Below are 20,939 nucleotides of genomic sequence, written 5' to 3'. Positions count from 1 at the left end.
CTCAGAGTGGGCCAAAAATGTCTTTCTGCTGACTGGCCAATCCAGGTTTTAGGCCTTTCTCAGATAATGGAGGGCTCAAAAATGGTTCACATTCCCAACCTCTTTTGGAGTCAGAGGAAGGGAAGTAGAGGGTGGGAGGTGAGGAGAGGCAGGGCAGGGAGAGATGAAATAACAGAATGAGGAATTAATAGTGCCCCACCATCTTCTAAGAATATCAAGACCTTGAGGTAAATGTCAAGCACCATTTAATATTCTTTGTGGTGTAATTTTGTCTACATCTTATTTTCAACATACACTTTTAAAAAATCAATTCAAAACATAATATATAAATGAATCTTCAGTGGTATGGGGGAATTTCATAATTCTGAAAACTATTTATTACCTTTTCTCCAAAGCATATCCTGTAAGAGAGAGAACATTTCTCCAGATTATCCACTCACTCTCTTGGAAGGTCTAACCACCATTAGTCATTTTTGCCTCCTGGAACAACAATCCAACCAAACAAAAATGGTAAGTATTTTCTCTGAGTTCAAGAGGCAGTTTGTGATACCTTGTCTTTTCTGCATTTGGGTTATGTCTGTGTTTCAGAAAAGCAATAGTATTTACATTTTTTTTTTTGGTTTAGACATGTGATTTACATTTTTGCTTTTATGCTGCAGTGCCTAATACATAGTAGGTACTTAATAAATGATTGATTATTGATTGATTGTATCTCATGAGATAGTTCATTTTCTTATCATGGGAGGTGACTAAGCAGAAGCTATTTGACTACTACATGTATATTAACTATTAATATACGTAGCTAATAATACTATGATATGTATCACTTTATTTGGGCCTCGCAACACTCCTATTAGGTAAGAATAATCCATATATTATTATTATTGGGGGCGGTTTTGAGGCAATCAAGTTTAGGTGACTTGCCCAGGGTCACACAGCTAGTGAGTGTCTGAGTTCAGATTTGAACTCAGGTCCTCCTGACTCCAGGGCCAGTGCTCTATCCACTATGCCACCTAGCTGCCCCATTATTCTCATTTTACAAAAGAGGGAACTGAGGATCAACAATGTTACATGACTTTCCCCCATTGTCCCATAGCTAGTAAACCCTAGAAGCAGGATTTAGTGCCAGGCCCACCTCTCTGTCTACTATGGCATTTTGCCTCTTTGTCCTAAAGATATGTGAATCCTTCATCAGTTAAGGGGCTAGATTAAATGATGTCTAAAGAGTTTTTTAGCTCTAAGATTCTGTATTTCTATGCTCTTGTCTAACATTCAATTTCACAAATAATGTGAAATTAAGAATAAAAAATCGTGTTCAACTGTGACGAATTTTAAAATGTATATTCATTCATCAGTGAGAGGCAGTGTGGTAGAGTAGAAAGAGAATAGATTTTGAAGCCAAGAAGACCCTGAGTAAGTCACTTGCCCACTCAGTAGTGGGCTAGGCCACTGATGTCAAACTCAAATAGAAATGGGGCCACTAATCCTTAGGTAAGATCCCTGCAGGCCACAGATTAATTTAGTTTTAAAATGTAATGTCATCTATGTTTTATTGTATTTTTATATTGTTAAGTATTTCCAGTTACATTTTAATCTGGTTTGGTTGCACTCAGTAGTATGGGCCAGCAGCATGTTTAACACCTCTATATTAGGCAACTTCCTGGGACTATAAATTCCTAGTCAATAAACTTTTATTAAATGACCAATATGTGTCAGGTATTCTGCTAAGTGCTAGGAATACAAAGAAGAAAAAGACAGTCCCTGCCCTCAAGGAGCTTACGATCTAATGGAAGAATACAATATACAAAAGGAAGCTGGGGGTGGGGCACCAGGAGAAGAGGAAAGGGAGGCACCAGGAGGTGCCCTCATTTAGGGGCATGAACCAAGTAGTTGAAACCCAGTAGTTTCAGTTCAGTCGTTGTTCAGTTGTGTCTGACTCTTAATGAACCCATTGAGAGTTTTCTTGGCAAAGATACTAGAGTGGTTTGCCATTTTCTTCCCCATCTTATTTTACAGATGAGGAAACTGAGGCAAACAGGGTTAAATGACTTGCCCAGGGTAATGGTAAATAAAGTTAGCTGTAAAAGTCTGAGCCTTCTGTAAGTGGAGGCCTTGGGAACAGTTCATTGTTCCACCCACTGGCCCTCAGAGGAAATAGACAATTGAGGGTGTGGAGGAGGCATCAAATATCAAGGTTGAATCAGTTTCCAAGATGATGAGTTTATCCTGGGGGAGGCATGATGCTGTGGAGTCAAAACCAAACAGAGCAGCTGATGATGAATATTACAGAAAAAAAATTTCAGAGAAAGTGCTAACCTAACATTGATAGAAGAAGTTTCCTCATCTGGCAAATCCATGTACCAATGAAATCACAGATCTAGTCCCTAGCTTATATATTCATCTGTTCTAATACCTACTCCCAATAAGAATCATAAATTTACAGCTGTAAAGGGTCTTATATATCCACTTTGACCCCTTCATTTTATTGGTAAGGAAACTGAAGCTCAGAGAGGTTAAGTGACTGGTGCAGGGTCATACGAGTAGAAAGTAGCAGATCAAGTCTTTGAACCCCAGTACTGTGAGGCCAAATCCACTGCCTTCTTCATTTCATCATGCAGCCTCCCAATTCAGGAAAAGAAAATCCTCCATCTCAAAGAGAATGGAGAGGAAAAGAAGTAATTGCACATGCTTCTATACCACACTAAAAAGATTCCTGCCCAATGTCACTTAAATGACTTTTTTAAGTGAATAAATTAAATAGTTTCCAATAAAGTTATGGTATTGTTATCATATAGAAATACAGGTCAGTAATTTTCAGAGAAAAGAGAACTCTTTTCCACTGTAACAGATATTCTAATCTTGGCCAGTCATTTTGTGAATATTACAAATTCATGTTTATTCAACAAATATTTATGTAAGACAGAAGGTACCTCAGAAAGATGAGGAGAACAGATGTCACCAGGGTCAGTGACTCTTGTTGCTTCACTGTCCCATGGGAAGTACGAAGGTAGTGGCTCAGACATGTAGTAGGATGTGCACAAATCTAGCGCTACTCAGTGCTAAAGCTTATATAGAGCCTTTAGACAAAGCTGACATGCTATTAATAGGCACTGAAAAGGTCAGGCAATGTTGTAGTCCATTGGAATAACAAGAAGCGGGGAGAGGGAGCTAGGACTGTGCCACAGCAAATAAAAAAATGGAGGGAGGTGGGGCAGGATTTGCAACACCAATTTTTCTGACTGATCAAGCCTTAGCATAGATGATCGTGAGCTATCCTGGGAGCTGGGGCCAAACCAGGTAAACTGGTTGAGTGACTTCAATACACAAGTGGCCATAGGTAAAAGAGGGGGAAAAAACCAAAACTTTCCTGCCCTGAAGGAATTTATATTTACTGGGAAGGGGCTCTGGGTGAAGGTATAATGGTGGTACTTTACAATATATATGTACATTATTTTTGCTTCTTTAGTCAGCTTCTATAAGTGACCCTATCAACTTGAGAAATGCCAAGAATGCCATTTTGGAAGAATTGCCTCGAATTGTTAACACCATGTCACTTCTGTGGAGTGTAATTAGAAAAGAAGAAACCCAAAAAAGACAAGCTGATTTCTTTGGATCTTCAAAAGGATCATCTTTAATTTACTTTAAAGCTACCAAAGTAAGAAACACTTCCAAATGTTGGTCCTCTTCTTTCTTCCTTCTCTTGCTTTATTGCTTTTCTCCTTCCTTGTCCTTCCACCCCTCCCTAGGCCTCCCCCTTCCCCCATTCCTGGCTTTAAAAATACTCAATCCAGGCTGAAATCACAGATAAACAGGAACCAGCTCCTGACCTCATGAATGCTTTGAGAAGTCATGTGGAGTTTTGAAAGCGGAAGAGTAAAGAGAAAAACAGTGATCTCTATGAGAGTGATACTTTTGGGACCATTAGGCACAAGGATTATTGAGAGAGTTGCTGAAACCCAACCCTAGCCTGCAGACTACAACATGGAATCCTGTATCCCTTTTTTCCTCTGCAGCTTCTGTGTGGAAAGTCTGAAACCTTTCCTTCTGGCTACAGAAATGTCTGCGTAACTTTCTTTTAAACATTTACTTTATCTTTATAAATACTGCTAAACACAGGCCTTTGCAGTCTGGATGTTGATGTTGTTCAGTTCTTTTTCAGTCACGTCCAACTTTTCATGACCCCATTTGGGGTTTTCTTGACAAAGATATTGGAGTGGTTTGCCATTTCCTTCTCCAGCTCATTTTACACGTGAGGAAACTGAGGTAAACAGAGTTAAGTGACTTGCCCAGGGTCACAACTAATAAGTGTCTGAGGTTAGATTTGAACTCAGGAAGATGAGTCTTCCTAATTCTAGGCACTCTATCTGCTGAGCCACCTAGCTGACTAGATGTACTTATTACAAAATGGACTTAGGGGGAGGCAGTTGAGGAGCAATCATCCCCAGAGAAGTGAGAAAGAGCAATAGTAGAGAGACTGTCTCATTATTCTCCTTCTAATTTACCCAAGGGACTTACTCACTTCATTCATGAATCACCTGGCTCAGTGTATTTCTATAGTTATTTTAACACTTCACTATAAGCCCTTTTCTTTGATTAGGTCTTGGGCTTTCAAGGACCAATTCCCTTAAGCAAGAAACCCTAAAAAGAAAATATTTTGTCTAAAAGTTACTTAGTAAGCAGTCTCCATTAACTTTATGTAGTTGTAGTATTCATCCTAAGTTCTTCAGTATAAGATGTTGCGTTACTTTTGAATTAGTCTGTTTAAACAAATGTTAGCAATTCTTTTATTGTACTCTATCATGGTTATGTCAATATAGTCCAGGGGACTCTAGACCTTCCTGGTGTGTAGACCAAATTATCATCATTCCGCATTACAGGAAGTCAGAGAAGCATCTGCAGCTGCTATAATGTTGCATATTATTAAATTTGAGATGAACATGATTAAAGTCAAGTTATCACAAAGAATATCATAACCCACTTGTGTAATATACAGTCCTATAGAAAATCTTCAGAAAAGCTAGAATCAAGGTACTTGGGTTCACACAGATATCTCTCAAGTGGGCTTCGTCATAATTGTTCTGAGTTTTCCTGGCTGTCTTGTAAGTTGAGAGTAGACCTTTGGGGTGAAAGACAAAAAGAAAAAGGAAGTGATCTTTTCTCTTTCATAGTTGCCCCTCTGCTTGGCTCCCAGGTTAATAAACAAACTTCATAGAATCATTGGCATAGTCCATTTTCAACTTCCAGTGCTGTCTTCAAGGCTCTGATTTGAGAGACAGAGAAAAGACCGAGCTTAAAGTTCAAGCCCTACAATGGTAGAGAATTTTTAAAGGTTTTCACGAGATAGTGTTTTAGCGTGATTTACTATATAATAACATTTTTATTTTCTAGACCATAAGACAAAAAATTTTAGATTTCTTGAACCCCCTGGGAATTCAGCTTGGGGTCCAGTTAACAGCAGCAGTTGCAGCAGTGTGGAGCAGAAAGAAAGTCAAGCATCATAGTAAGGTAAAGCTAAATAACTCATGGAAGAGGTAATATCAATATTAAAATACTGGCAAAATTTGTCTGAAAGAAGTACTATACAATGGAAATTGTGATACTAGCCTTTTTCTTACTGATCATGATAATTAACTGTATTGTTACTCTATGTGAAAACATTTTTCAATAGAAAATCTTAGGGAGGCACCTTGGTATAGTTCATGGAGATCTGACTTCAGAGCCAGTAAGTCCTAGGTTCAAGTCAATCAGCCAACATTTATTAAGCACTTACTATATGCCAGGCATTGTACTAAGTACTAGGGATGCAAAAAGAGGCAAAGGACAAGCCCTCAAGGAGCTCATAATCTAATGAGTGAGACAACAAGCAAACAAATACATGTGAACAAGCTATATACAAGATATAGAGAAAATAATTAGAAGAGGGAAGGCACTTGAATTAAAAGGTATTGGGAAAGACTTCCTACTGAAGTTGGGATTTTAGTTGGGACTTGAAGGAAGCCAGCGAAGCAGGAGGCAGAGATGAGGAGGAATAGCAGTCCAGGAATAGGAGACGACCAGAGAAAATGCCAGAAGCCAAGAGATGGAGTGTCTTTTTTGTGGAACAAGGAAGCTAGTACTTGTCAGGGAATAAGGTGTAAGGAAACTGGAAAGGTGCCACCAAGGGCAGAAGAGATAATAGCATGATAGTTAGCAGGGATGAGAGGATTAAGTGAGAACTTTTCAGGATGAGGCAGACTTAGGCATGTTTGTAGGTAGTAAGGAAGGAGTGAGTAAACAGGGAGAGACTGGAAGTGATAGAGTGGGGATAACAGAGGGGGCAGTCTGTTGGAAAAGATGGGAGGAAATGGGATTGCTGGGGCAGGGAGAGACTGGGGTGGAGTGGGGGTGGGGCCAAGAGTTAAGCCTTGGTAAGGAAAAGTCCACCTCATCACTGTGGGAGAGAGGTGGAGTGCCTCTAACACCTATTGCCTTTCATATTCTGGGAAAATCACTTATACTCTCTGTGCTCTAGAGACTGTTGCTCTCTAGAGACAGTGCTCTAGTGCATCTAAATTTTTTTTTTATTTTGAATTTCTTTAATTCAGTTTTATTTTCAGGTATACATTCCTTTTTTTTCCACCGCCCCCTCCCAACTCTTGAAAAAGCAAGAAAAATGAAACTGATTAAAAACATGTATAATCAAGCAAAACAAATTACTACAATAGCCCCCAAAATAGGCCTCAATCTGTACCTGAGTCCATCCCATCACTGCTCTATCTGGAGTTGGCTAGCATGGTTTTTTTGAGTTTCATCTTGAGTCCTCTGGAACTGTGATTGGTCATTGTGTTGATCTAAGACTATTAAGTTCAGATAAGTGTGATCCTTCATTGGTAGAGGGAGCTCCCTCATCTGGGAGTTGTTACATTAATGATATCTCAAATCTAGTCCCTCTCCCAGTTTTTAGAGTAATAAAATTCTGAGAGATCATTCTCTGGGGAGAGGGACTGGAGGTTGGGGAATGAGGGTTGGGAAAATACATTGACTGAACTTGGAAGGTATAAATCTGTCAGCAAGCAATTTCAATCAATCATTTCAGCCTTCAGATCAGCTGATAATTAAAGGTGCTGTTCAACCTGGAAAGAACCATGGGTAGCAGTCCAACAGGAGCTCAGTCAGGGCTTTTGTCATAGGAAGAGAAGGCAATCTGCTGTTGTCCCTTTGGAGAGAGGTGTAATGATGCAGATAATGGTTTTAACCACCAAGAAACAACATTACCTCTAAAGGAGGGGTCTATGAACTTGTTTTGTTTTTTAAGTATTTTAATAACTGTGTTTCTGTATAATTGATTTTCTTTTTAGTACTATGCATTTTATTTTCTGTATTTCAACACATTATTCTGAGATGGGGTCTATAAGTTTCACCAGATTTCCAAGGAGGTCCATGACATTAAAAAAGTTAAGAACCCATACTCAAAGGGAACTAAGCTTAAAACAAGTGGTGAAGGAACTGAGATTCCCTGTAAGAAGAAACGAGCCATTAAATTAACCACATACATTTACTTCAAGCAAACCAACCAGAATACAGAAAAATTGGTCATGAGTAGAAGGTTTTCAAGGTATTTATGGAGAGCTCCATTCAGTCCTCCAGAAAGGATAAGTGGTCACTGCATCATAGTCTGAGATGCAGAGGACCAATTACTGAGGCCATAAAGCAAACTACATTTCTCATCTAGGAAGCTATAATTGGATTTTATTAACATTTTTTTTGTTTTATATCAATAAGAAGTGTTTCTTTCCTTCTCTTTCACTCTTTTCTTCTTTCTTTGGATACGTTTTGATGTCCCTTGGGTTTTGTTACAGATTGTTCCTGTGGCAAGTACCTCTCAGCTAACTCTTGTAGATTTAATTTCTTCACTTAATTCATTGAAAACTGACACAATATTGTACCTAGTGAAAGAAGTTGTCAAGAAACCATCACAAATCAAAGGAGAAGAGGTAATACATATGGTAGTAATATATTTGGAGTCTGTCATCTCTGGAAACTTGTTTTTAAATTTTTCCTGGTATAGAATTCTATTTTGTTTACAGTGACACTTGGACAGCTTAATTATCCTGCATTTTTTAAAATGTCCAAGCTAGACATGTCTTTTGTCTGAATTTCATGCCTTTTTGGAAATGTGTGAAAGGTATTTAATGTAACTAAGTGTTCCCATTATTCAGTCAAGGTGCTGAAATTCCTAAATGTTACAGAGTTGTAAAATATTTCATTGTTGATCATTTTAGCTTTTTTATATTCCTAGTTGTTATTTTTCCATTACATTATATAAGTAATGGATTTCGTTTATAGATTTTGTAATTTCCAATCAAAGTAATGTAATAAACACTCAGAATTCCATTCTAACAACCAAATCTTAAACCTATTGTTTGACACTTTCTCCTAAAGGCTTCTAATTAAGCTAAAATTTGCACACATTATGAAAGTTTTGTGAGAGTGCAATATAGAATATCTGAGTATGTATTGACTGTCTTTAATTTTAAAAAACTAATTTTACAGAAACATGAATCTATTTCAATTTTGAAACAGTCTTTTTCTCTCAATTCTTAAAAGCATTTCATTGTTCACTAAAACTTGGTTTACTCTTGAAAGCACACACTTCATTCTTTGCCAAACCTGTAAAACTGGCAGCTCTTTATTCTAGTCCTCAGGATGATTCAGACAACAGGAGTCTGCATGTTCCTTGTTCCACACTGCCCCTTCTGTTTTCCTATTGCCATCACTCAGCCACCTGGCTTCCTTTGAAGTTCATTTCATCCACATGTTTTATGCTTTCTGGATTCCTGCTACTGTTCATTGACCTCCAGACTCAATGAGTACAATATCTACCTCATAGAATCTTTTTCTCTACCCTAACTCCCGCCTTTGTCCTTACTTTAATATTAGCGTTGATGCCTCTGAATATGCTGGCCATCACTGATCAGTCTTCTTATCCTTTCTTATTCCTAATTTTGCTCTTCATCCTCATCACAACTTCTGGTCCCTTAATAATCTACTATTGTCCTAATTTACTACATTTGTTCTAGTCTTAACAGTCTTGGCTATAATTGCATCTATAGTTTAATAATTCAGCAAAGTACTGTGTTCTCCCTTTAGATCTCATATATCCTTGTCCTTCCAGTGTTTACATTCTGCTTATCCTGAACCCCAAGTTGTCCTTCTTTGCTGTCTTCTTCACTTTGCCTTCCAATCCACCAGATATTATAAGAATAATTCATGAGAAACCATTCTGATTAGATCCCCAGTACCAATTCATATTACCTGACTTCAAATGGCTTTCATTCCTACATAGAAATCTTTTATTTGCTTCTGATTCTCTTCCTCATTTTCCACAGCAGCTATTTCAAACCTCCTCTTCCTGAGTACTCTATCTCTAACTTCTCCTTTCAGCAAATGACCTTTCCTGAGGATTACCCCACTGGCCAGATTGAGTATTTGAATATCACAAGCATAGCAAAATGTCGCAAGAATAATACAATCTTTGTGCTATAAACATTGAGTATATTGCAAAACCATAGTGATGTAGATGCCAAAATAATCATACTTAGACAAAGAGCTCACTGTGTTTTTCAGTGTTTCACTATTGCTGCTAAGATAAAATACAAAATCTTCAGCCTAACATTTGAGGCTCTTCACAATTTAGTCTTAACATGCCTTTCTATCAGTATTTCATATATTCTAGTTGCAGATCTGGGCAGATGGACTGTTGGCTGTTATCTGAAATCAACAACCAAATTCTCATTTCATTGTATTCATTCTAGCTTTCCTTCTTGCCTGGAAAGCACTCCCTCCTAAACTCTTTGAGTCTTTCTTTTCCTTCGTTCCTCAACTCAGATACTACCTCTTCTGTCAAGACTTACCCAACTTCATCCTCCCACTCAGCCCAGTTATTAAGCTCCTCTTCTACTCCAAATCACCTTACATTTATTTATGTAATGTATTGTTGTTATTATTTAGTCATTTAGTCCTGTACAACTCTTCATGACCCCATCCATGGACCATAGCACTCTAGGCCACTTTACCTCCACTATCTCTGAAAGTCTGTCCAAGTTCATGTTTATCCTTTCCATGACACTATCTATCCATCTCACCCTATGCTGTCCCCTTTTTCTTTTGCCTTTAGTCTTTCCCAACATCAGGCTCTTTTCCAATGATTCCCATCTTCTCATTATGTGACCAAAGTATTTAAGCTTCAGCTTCATTATTTGACCTTCCAGTGAATCACCTGGATTAATTTTTTTTAAGTATTGATTGATTTGATCACCTTGCTGTCCTAAGGACTCTCAAAAGTCTTCTCCAGCATGATAATTTGAAAGCATTGATTCTGTGGCACTCAGCTTTCCTTACAGTCCAGCTCTCATAGCTATACATTGCAATTGGAAAAACCATAGTTTTGACTATATAGACATTTGTTGGCAAGGTGATGTCTCTGCTTTTTAGTATGCTGTCTAGATTTGCCATAGCTTTCCTTCCAAGGAGGAATTGTCTTTTTGTTTCATGGCTGCAGCTATGTGCACATATCACCATGTGCAGCTATCTTTGAACCCAAAAATATAAAATCTGAAACTGCTTCTATTTCTTCTTCCTCTATTTTCCAGGAGGTGATGGGACTAGTTGCCAAGATCTTAATTTTTTTTATGTTAAACTTAAAGTTTTTACACTGTCCTCTTTCACCCTCATCAAGAGACTTCTTAATTCTTCTTCATTTTCTGCCATCAGAGTGGCATCATCTGAATATCCGAAATTATTGGTATTTCTCCCAGCAATCTTAATTCCAGCTTTTGATTCATCCAGTCTGGTATTTCACATGATGTTCTCTGCATATGAGTTAAATAAATAAGGTGAAAATATACAGCTTTGCTGTACTCTTTTTTCAGTCTTAAGCCAATCAGGTGTTCCATGTTCAGTTCTGACTATTGCTTCTTGGCCCGCACACAGGTTCCTCAGTAGGCAAGTTAGATGATCTGGTACTCCTATCTCTTGGGGGACTTGCTACATTTTGTTGTGAGCTACACAGTCAAAGGCTTCAGTGTAATCAATGAAGCAGAGATAGATGTTTTCTCTTTAATATTCTTACAATGTGCTCATTCTCCCTTGCTTTCTCCATAATCCAATGAATGTTGGCAATTTGGTCTCTAGTTCCTCTGCCTCTTTGAAAACCAGCCTGCTCTTCTGGTAGTTCTCAGTTCACATATTGCTGATGCCTAACTTGCAGAATCTTAAGTATAACCTTGCTGGTATGTGAAATAAGTGTAATTGTTCAGCAGTTTGAACATTCTTTGGCATTGCCCTTCTTTAGGATTGTGATATAAACTGATTTTTTCCAATCCAGTGGCCACTGTTGAGTTTTCCAAATTTGCTGGCATATTCAGTGCAGCATTTTAACAGCATCATCTTTTAGGATTTTAAATAGCTCAGCTGGAATTCTTTCACCTCCACTTGCCTTATTGTTAGCAATACTTCCTAAGGCCCACTTGACTTCATTCTTCAGTATGTCTGGCTCTAGATCAGTAACTACTCCATCATGGTTATATATAATGTTAAGCATCTTTCTTGTATAGTTCTTTTGTCTATTCTTGCTGCTTCTTCTTTAATCTCTTCTGCTTCTGTTAAGTCCCTACCTTTTTGCCTTTAACATGCCTATTTTTACATGAAATGTTCCCTTGACATTTCTAATTTTCTTAAAGAGACTATAAGAAGGAATATTTTGTTTGTCTTTGTTTGCCTGCCACAATGCCTTGCACCATTGTTGGCTCTCAGCCAGCACCCTGTTAGTTTGATGTTGGGATGAAATCAGGTACTCACAAGATTTAACAAAAAAGGTTTACTCTGACATAACACAGCAAGAATATGCAACAAGGATATAAGGACACTTAGCTTCTCTGAATGAGGTTCCCTTCATCTCTATCTGAAAACATGTCTTGTTAGTCAATCATCAGGGTACAACAACTTGTGTGTTCTGGAGCACCCAATAAGCCTGAGAGGACCTGACTACACAAGGTTGGGACCTTTTATGTCCCTAGATAAGGAAGCAGCATCCAGAAATCTCAGGTCAATCAGATTGTGTGGGTGAAGGAAACAGTGTCAGGGTCAGGGAAGCTGTCTCAAGAAACCAATGTCCTACCATACATATGGTATGCTTAATTTATGTTTATTGAATTTAGTTATGAAATGATACGTGAAGTGTGATTTTTCTTATTTAACAAGATATGTGAATATCACATTCCTTGTATTTGAAAATTATTTCTCTCTATTTTCTACTGAATAACAGTAATTTTTTGTGTTTATTTTCAGAAATCATCTCTAGTGGATATTCCTGTGTTGCATTTCAGCTACACTTACCTTCAAAGGTAATTGAGTTTTTAGTTTATGTAATTTTCTTGATCAGATATTCCCAAGTCACAGACTCTATTACACTAACATCTAGTAGTAAGTATGACTTTATTTCCTAATTTAGAGTCTTGGCTTGGAGATTATCCAAATGATATTTCCATTGCTTCTCCAAGCATAGACAAGGCAGATGATTTCATTTTCCCTCATTAGAGACTTAAGCTGCTATTTTTGTGGTGTATGCTAACACACAGTCAAGTAATATTTGTTATAAGGCCTGGCCTAATGTAGTGTTCTTTTAAAAAGGAACGTAGGATCCAGTGACTGAAAGGTACTTTGTTATTTTATGGAAGAGGAAACTGAGGACCAAATGAATTAAGTAAAAGGCCAAAATATGTCTACGAAAATGCTTATTAGAAATGCCACTTATAAGAATAGAGAAAAAAAATTAGTTTTTATTATAAAGTTTTGTTTCCATAAGCCTTCACAAGACCATATGAGTAAAGCACTTTCTAAACCAGAAAGTACTACGTAAAATATCTGCTATTGTCTTATGTGAGCCTCAACTTTGGTTTGTTAATTACAGAAAGACTAGAAAAAAAGGCATGTTCATCTCGGAGAAAGTGCTTAATCCAGCATCTACAGATTTTTCTCCATCTATTTTAAAAAAACACCTTTTTTAAAAAAATAATCTATTTTCAAAAAGACCTTGCTTGGGCAAAGTGGTGATAGCAGTGTAATGAATAATTAATTACTTTATCCTGAAATGTCTCTTTGATCTCATTTATTTGGAAGATACCTTCAGCAATACAGATTATAACCCATCCATGCCTTCTCATCCTGTGTGACTTTTATCCATGTTCTCTCATAGGTTCACTTCTGGGAGGCCATCTAATGTGTTAGGATCCTTCTTTGCTTTCTCTTGACATTCTCGGAGTATCAATGGAGCAAGCTGGCAGTCTACCTGCCATGACTCACCCTCTCTGCATGACCAGTCTGTCTTCTCTTAACCATCATACAGTTCTTTGTTGACATCTTTTAATCCTGTTGTTCATTGATTTTCTGGTGCATCTTGCTTGTCCCCTCCTCACAGACACTCCCCCTGCACCTTTTCATGTCCTCTATATAATATTAATATTCATTTTTAATATTCTTACAATGTGCTCATTATTTATTTTTCTCTTCTGCATTCCTCTTCTTAGAACCTTCAGTAGCTCCCTACTTCTTATAAAATAAAGGCAGGCAACAAGCCTTTATTAATGGCTTACTGTGGGTCAGGCACTGTGCTAAGTACTGGGGATACAAATACAAAAGAAAACAGTTTCTTCCCTCAAAGAGCTTACTTTTTTTTTTTTTGGCAAAGCAATTGGGGTTAAGTGACTTGCCCAGAGTCACACAGCTAGTGTTACGTGTCTGAAGCTGGATTTAAACTCAGGTCCTCCTGACTCCAGGGCCAGTGCTCTATCCACTGCACCACCTACCGGCCCCAGGAGCTTACATTCTAACCAGGAAAGATAACACAAAGTGGAGCTGAAAAATGGGAAGCAGGCATTCCAGGGTGGAAAGGCAGCTGGGCATGGAGGCAAACTCTAGAAAGTCAGAAGCACATCGAGGTGGAGAATAAAGCATGGTCAATCTTGGCCAGTCCCCAAAACAGTGGGTCCTAGAACAAATTCACCAATGGAAGAAGGAGGCCAGCATGGGGAAGGGATATTCCAGAGTGAGGAGATGTCAGGTGCTGAGTGAAGTTCACGAGGGAAACAATAACTGAGGCATGATGAAGTCCAGAAAGTCAAAGGCAAAGCCGGGAGAAGAAATAAGGAATAAAGTATGAACTTCTGATTCTGTCATTCAAGGCTCTCCCTAGTCTGAAGCCAGTCTGTCTTTCCAGCCTAATCTCCTAATAATAGTGATGGTAAGAGATGACATTTATATAGTCCAATATACTTTTCGTGTCATTTTATTTTTTTTAATAATCTTGTAAGATGATATCATCATTTCTACAGGTGAGACTGTAAACTATAAAACAGAAATTCAGACAAGTTAAATGACTTACCCTCAATGGTCCCATAGCTATTAAATGCTGGAACTAGTATTCTAACTCAGTTCTTTTATCACTTCAAGTCCAACATGCTTTCCAGCTTGTATCATAGCTATGTGCATGCATGTTTCTTGAGAATAGGGTTGTATCCCTAGGACCTAATACAGTCTCTTTCACATAGTGGGTACTTAAACATTTGCTGAATTAAAATAAAACATACTGATGGCTATTGCAAATTTCTCTGGACTAGTTGCCTTAAGTGTCTGACTTACAGATTTTGGGAAATTTTCCTGATTCCTTATAGCTGGTCTTCCTACTTCAAGTCTCTCCCCACTCCAGTCCATCCATCTTCCACTCAGCTGTCAAATTGATTTTCCTGAAGTACAGGTCTAACCATGTCACCCTTCCCTCTCTAATTCAATAAACTCCAAAGACTTCCAATTATTACTTCCAGGATCAAATATAAAATCTTTTTTGGCTTTTTGTTTTGTTTTGTTTTTAATCACAGGAATTTTTATTAATAGACCATTAGAGAAATAATCATGGTAGACACCTTTAGTTCATTATCTTAATAAGCCTTTTCATCTAGCCTTCCAATTAATAGCATCTCTACCTTCCACAAGATGTATAGACTTTTTCTTCATTCTGTCCCACAAAGAAGATAGTTTGAAGAACCGCAGGAAGTTGTTGGCAGCTTTGAAATGCTTGCCAACAGTGTACCTCTCATGGCTCAAGGCTTCCGTATAGATAACTCCTTATCTACCAAGAGATTTTACAATAAGAGTGTTATCAGCCAAGGCAATTCTCTATTTCTTGATCTTGCCATAACCACATTTGTAAATTAAAGTCATTCACAGATTTCAGGTGTGCCACAATGCTCAGTATGTCAATTGAAACCTTATTGAGATTAACAAAAGTGCCATCAGAGATATGGTGAAGATAGAGAAGTCTTAATACTTCACAGACCTTTGGGCTAACATTATTGATACCTCTAATTCTGATCACAAAAGATAATTTGTATTCAGCAGGTACACAGTAGCTGCCAGATTTTTGTGCCATTCTAATCAGTCAAATTTCACTTCTATATCTCTATCAGTATTCCTTATGGCAGGCTTTAATTCTTTCATAGATAATATTCCTCTATATCTTACAAAGTTTTTTTTAATATGGCCACCTTCTTTAGGCATTTGACCTTAAGTACCACAAAAGTCTTTTACCTTTTCAGACCAGATTCTGGAATAGATGGTAGTTTCTTTTTTTCTTCATCTGCCACAGTTACATCTGCAGAAACAAGGACTTGTTTGGCTTTTCAAATTCCTTCATAACCTCTCCAGTCTTCTGTAGTCTTTCATCACTATATTTTGGATTGGAACTGCATAGCTTTTCATAATAACTAGAAATGGAAGTCTCGTGACAGAACTATAATTTTAGCTTCAGGAGAGACCTTGTCAATCATCAATCCAAGCTCTTCATTTTACAAAAGAAGAAATGGAAGACCAGAGATGTGAACTGACTTGTGCTAAATAACACAGCTAGTTAGAGGCTAAGCTAGGTTCTTGTATTTTTTACCTATACTGTCTTATTGTTGCTGCACATATTGTATTTGAGGGTAAAGGACAAGAAAATGAAAAGATACCTTTCCTTTTCATTTTGTTTCATGATTGTTAACCATGTTCTGTCTAGTGTTAAGCTAGTAGATGAGGGACATGCTTGTTTACTAAATAAAATTTGCCCAGATGCAAGCAAAGATTTTTTTTCACTTTATAGTATTTTATTTTTTCCAATTACACATAAAGATAGTTTTCAACATTCACTTTAAAAGATTTTGAGTTCCAAATTTTTTCTCCCTCCCCAAGATGGCAAGCATTCTGATATAGGCTATATATATATAATCATATTAAACTCTAGCAAAGATTTTGATAAAGGATGTCATGTATCAAGTATCTTATATTGTATAGAAGGTGGAACATTATGGACTAGACTTTAATACAGTTAGATGGATCAGAACTGGTTGTATAGCTCAACTCAAAGAGGTATCATGATTGTCAGTATCAGCTTGGCAGGAGATCTCCAGCAGAATGCCCTGGGGAATTTGTGCTTAGTCCTGTGCTATTTTCTTTTTTGTTTTTATCAGTGTCTTTAATAAAGGCATAAATTGCATGTTTATCAGATTTGCAGGTGACACAAAGATGGGAAGGATTGCTAACACATTGTATGACAGTGTCAGAATCTAAGATGAAGTTCTGTAGGGATAAATATAAATTCTTACATTTGGGTAGGAAAAAAAAAGTAACTGCACAAGGTGGAGAAGGCATGGTTAGGCAACAGGTCCTTTGAAAAAGATCTCAGTATTTTAGTGGACTTCATGCACAAAATGACTCAGCAGTGTGATGTAGCAGCTGCAAAGCTAATGCTATCTTTGGCTACATTAAGAGAAACAGGGTTTTCAGGAATAGGGAGATGATAATCCCACTGTTCTCAAAGTTCTGAGCATTAGGATTTAAGGATTTTAATAAATGGAAGAGTGTTCAGAGGAGAGTAACTCAAGATGATCCTTGAGTTCATGTCATATAATTATCGGTTGAAGGAATTGGAAGTGGTTATCCTGGAGAAGAAAAAACTCACAGAGAACAAAGTACCTGTCTTCAAGTATTTAAAAGGCTGTTATATGGAGGAAGGATTAGAGTTGTACTACTTGGCCTTAGAGGGCAGTACCAGGAGCAGTGGGTAGAAGTTGCAAAAAGTCCAATTTAGTCTTGATGATGGCTTCTTCCTGTAATTCTTTGAGCTGAGGTTGGAAGACCATTTGTCAGTTACATAATAATGGAGATTCTTTTGGTGTATTGGTTGGACCAAATGATCACGGATATCCCTTCTAACTCTCAAATTCTGTTATATCTTGATTTATTTTTAAACAGGCTCTCTGTCTCAGTTCTACAGGAAAACTTCCCTTCGTTGTTAGGAGTGTTAAAGGAATCTGTACAATTGAACCTAGCACCACCCGGATACTTTCTGCTCCTCAGGTATCAAATCAGGATGTTTAAATTGTCATGGTATTTCTCACTGGGGGATATTTCATACCAGCAAAAATGTTTATGTTGTTGACTTGGAGTGAATTGTTTTTCAATAGTATGCTCAATGATTTTGTGACAAGAACGCCTAACCTGGAAAGCAAGAAGGATCAGAAAGACCTACAGGTATGTAAATGAAAAATTTAGCCGACTCCTAGCCTAGAAGTCTTTCGCTGTCATTAGCAGATTGCCAGGGTATCTCATAAGATATAGTGTTCTCATGGGTAGAAACTGATCTTGAAAAATACATCCTCTTAATTTGAACTTCCTCCATTACTTTTAATTATGACAGAAAGTACATTCATTGAAAAGTATTTTGTTACTGTTTTGCCCACGTAATCCACAGCATGTTGTTACAAAAATCATTTGCCTTTGGGGGTAGTATATAATGTTTCATATGGATTTAATCATCAGTTATGACATATTTTAGGTGGAATGATAATTCTATCTTCTAGCATATTAATTTTAGATTGCAGGGAAAGAGAAAGTAAATAAGCATCTATAATAGCATCTACTATGTGCCAGGTACTGTGCTAAGTACTTTTTACAAATGTTATCTAATTTGATCACCACAACAACCCTGTGAGATAGTTGCTATTATTATTCCCACTTTACAGTTGAGAAAACTGAGGCAGACAGGTTAAGTGACTTGCCCAGGATCACACAGCTAGTAAGCAATGTCTGAGGCTGAATTTGAACTCATATCTTCCTCCAGAACCTATCTACTACACTACCAGATGCTTCTAATTAGATCAGAGAGAAGTGAAATTATACACTGCAAATAATTTGCAGATAACATTTTTATATATATTTTCAGTTTTTCACCTCTGAAAGCTAATACAAACAAGAAAGGAGGGGCAGCTAGGTGGCGCAGTGGATAGAGCACTAGCCCTGGATTCAGGAGGACCTGAGTTCAAATGTGGCCTCAGACACATAACACTTACTAGCTGTGTGACCCTGGGCAAGTTACTTAACCCCATTGCCTAGCAAAAAAAAAAAAACACAAAAACAAACAAACAACCAAAAAAACAAGAAAGGAAATAAATCTCTCTCCAGAGGAAACTTTTTAGTCATTAAGCTTTAAATGTTCTACCAAACATTCCATTAAAATATTAAATTAAGCAATGTAAATGTTAGCTTCATGTTGTTTTATTAATATACTGAATATTCTTGATTACTTCTTGGTCATAAATTCAGATTGACAATAGTTTATCATTGTATTTTCAGGTACTTTTGATACTTAAAATAGTATATTCCATCTTTACTGTTCCCCAGTTTTTTATGTTATGATTTTCTTCTAAGCTATATTTTGGCTTGAAAACATGACTAAATTATTAAATAATTTGGTAGTACTTTCTGTCTGCACACTTATTTAGTTTTGCTTTCTGTACTATGTGTGAAAGGTACATTACCAACAAAAAGCCAGAGTACCCAAGAAGTTTTAAAAGCAATATCTTCAAATAATAGTATACAGCATAGTTGCCAGAGTATTGATATGACTACTCTGACATGACTGGCTAATTTGGACACTGAACTTTTTGCCAGTAACTTATTTTTCACTTCTATTTCCACTGATTACTTTTCAGGACATCACCCAAAAAGTCCTGGAAGCTGTGGGAAATATAGCTGGTTCTTCTCTGGAACAAACTAGCTGGCTAAGCAGAAACTTGGAAGTGAAGGCCCAGCCTCAGATCTCTTTAGATGAATGTGATACTGAAGAAGATTTGCATGGTAGGTATAAACAGGATCCATCTACATGTCACCTTGCTACACAGATTAATAAAATGACTCTTCATTTTCTACAGAGAAAGCCTTAGGCAAAATCATAGATTTTTCCACAAACTATACAATTCCTTAAAGAAGTGAGGCAAGAATTGAAAATGAAATAAATAAATGAAACGAGAGCTCTTGAGCAAAGAAAGGAACAGTTTAGTATAGAATTTACAAAACCTTAATCAAGTAACAGATTTCTTGGAAATTAGAAGTTAATAACTCCATGAGACAACAAGGAATGCTAGAATAAAATCAAAGTCTGAAAAAAATAAATTTTTTTCAATCTTTCCTTTGAAAGATTATACTCAGTTTCTCTGGGTAAATTATTCTTGCTCATGGGCCTATATCTTTTGCCTTTAGGAATGTTATGTCCCATGCTCTACACTTCTTTTTAGTACTAGATACTAAATCTTGTGTTATCCTAACTATGGTTCCTCAGTACTTTAACTGTTTGCAGTATTTTTTTTTAATGTGACTTGGATTTGGGCTCTGGATTTAGGCTATGATTTTCCCAGAAGTTTTTATTTTGAAATTTCTTTGAAGAGGTGGATTCTTTCTATTTTTTTCACTTTGCCCTCGAGGCAGTTTTCTTTCCTAAGTTCTTGACGTATGATTTCTAGGCCCTTTTTTTTTTTTCTGGTCATGGCTTTCAAATAGTCTAATTATCTTAAATTATCTCTCCTTAATTAGTCTTCTAGTTGAGTTGTTTTTCATATGAAATACCTTATATCTTTTTTTCCTAACTTTTTAACCATTTGACTTTTAATATTTCTTATTGTCTCATGGAGTCATTACTTCTGTTTGGTCCATCCTACTTTTCAGAAAGCCTATTACTTGGAGAAAGGTTTGGTAACTTTTGTGCTAAACTGGCAATTCTGTAAGTCACCTCCATACCTCTCATTTCTTTTCCAACTCTTTTCTACAGCCCTCTTATTACTTTCAGTTAATATCATTTTAACTCCTTTTTTGTTCTGGAATCATTTCTTTTGGAATTCCAACTGATCTAGTGGTCAAGTTGTGTTTTTCTCTGAGGCTTTGCTTGGCAGGTAGTGTTTTGGAGTTATTCTCTTCTGGGTTTGTGTCTTGGGTATCCCTAACATACTAGCTTTTAATTTTTTTGTTGTTGACTTCTTCCAGCCTTACTTCATAAATTGGGGCTTTCTTTTAGGGCTAGGATCTGTGTACTTTGGGAAGAAGTCTGTTCCTCAGTCTTCTGTGTCTAGGTTCTGTCTCTGAAATCTTTTCTCTTCTTTAGAGTCTTAGAACCACAGGTCCTCATTCATTTCCAGGGTGTGGCTTCTAGTTCCCCTTTCTGGGTTTAGGGAGATATCACTATAGCCCTTTTCCGCTCCTGAAGTCTCGATACATGATCTTCATTCCTGGTTTAGAGCAACATGGTAATGCCCCTCCCAACTCCCAGGAAACTGGCTCTGAGATCCCAGCCCTCCCAGACCTGGTCACTTGCCTATGGTTTGTGTGGAAAGTTGACCCACTGTGGTTTCTCTTTTGATTTCTGATCACTTCTTGGTCTGGCACTCATCTGAAACTGTTGGAGGAGTTGAGCTGTACAGCTACTTTCTACTCCTCCATCTTGGTTGGTCTCTACATTGCTTTTATAATCAAGCTTATAGTTTAAGGTATCATGACACAATGGAAAAAACAGTAGTCTGAAATCTAAAGACCTGGGTTCA

At 37.3% G+C, this 20,939-nt stretch overlaps 1 protein-coding gene and 1 pseudogene across 2 annotated transcripts in view; one reads left to right on the top strand and one right to left on the bottom strand.

The window, feature by feature from the left end:
- Positions 1 to 20,939, top strand: part of DOP1B (DOP1 leucine zipper like protein B) — a 138,231-nt gene that overhangs the window by 92,701 nt on the left and 24,591 nt on the right. For both annotated transcript variants that reach the window (XM_020995843.2, XM_020995842.2), the window contains exons 20-27: positions 396 to 510; positions 3,467 to 3,655; positions 5,389 to 5,505; positions 7,839 to 7,973; positions 12,328 to 12,383; positions 17,323 to 17,427; positions 17,535 to 17,601; positions 19,062 to 19,206. In XM_020995843.2, coding sequence (XP_020851502.1) covers positions 396 to 510; positions 3,467 to 3,655; positions 5,389 to 5,505; positions 7,839 to 7,973; positions 12,328 to 12,383; positions 17,323 to 17,427; positions 17,535 to 17,601; positions 19,062 to 19,206 — 929 coding nt within the window. The remainder of the gene's footprint in view (positions 1 to 395; positions 511 to 3,466; positions 3,656 to 5,388; positions 5,506 to 7,838; positions 7,974 to 12,327; positions 12,384 to 17,322; positions 17,428 to 17,534; positions 17,602 to 19,061; positions 19,207 to 20,939) is intronic.
- On the bottom strand, positions 14,986 to 17,210 carry LOC144454212 (large ribosomal subunit protein uL30 pseudogene; annotated as a pseudogene).

This window comes from Phascolarctos cinereus, unplaced genomic scaffold (genome assembly GCF_003287225.1).
Source record: "Phascolarctos cinereus isolate Bilbo 61053 unplaced genomic scaffold, phaCin_HiC Scaffold_726;HRSCAF=1367, whole genome shotgun sequence".
In the NCBI taxonomy this organism is placed as follows: domain Eukaryota; kingdom Metazoa; phylum Chordata; class Mammalia; order Diprotodontia; family Phascolarctidae; genus Phascolarctos; species Phascolarctos cinereus.
The sequence above is the reverse complement of the archived record's forward strand: the minus strand, read 5'-3'. Positions and strand labels throughout refer to the sequence as shown.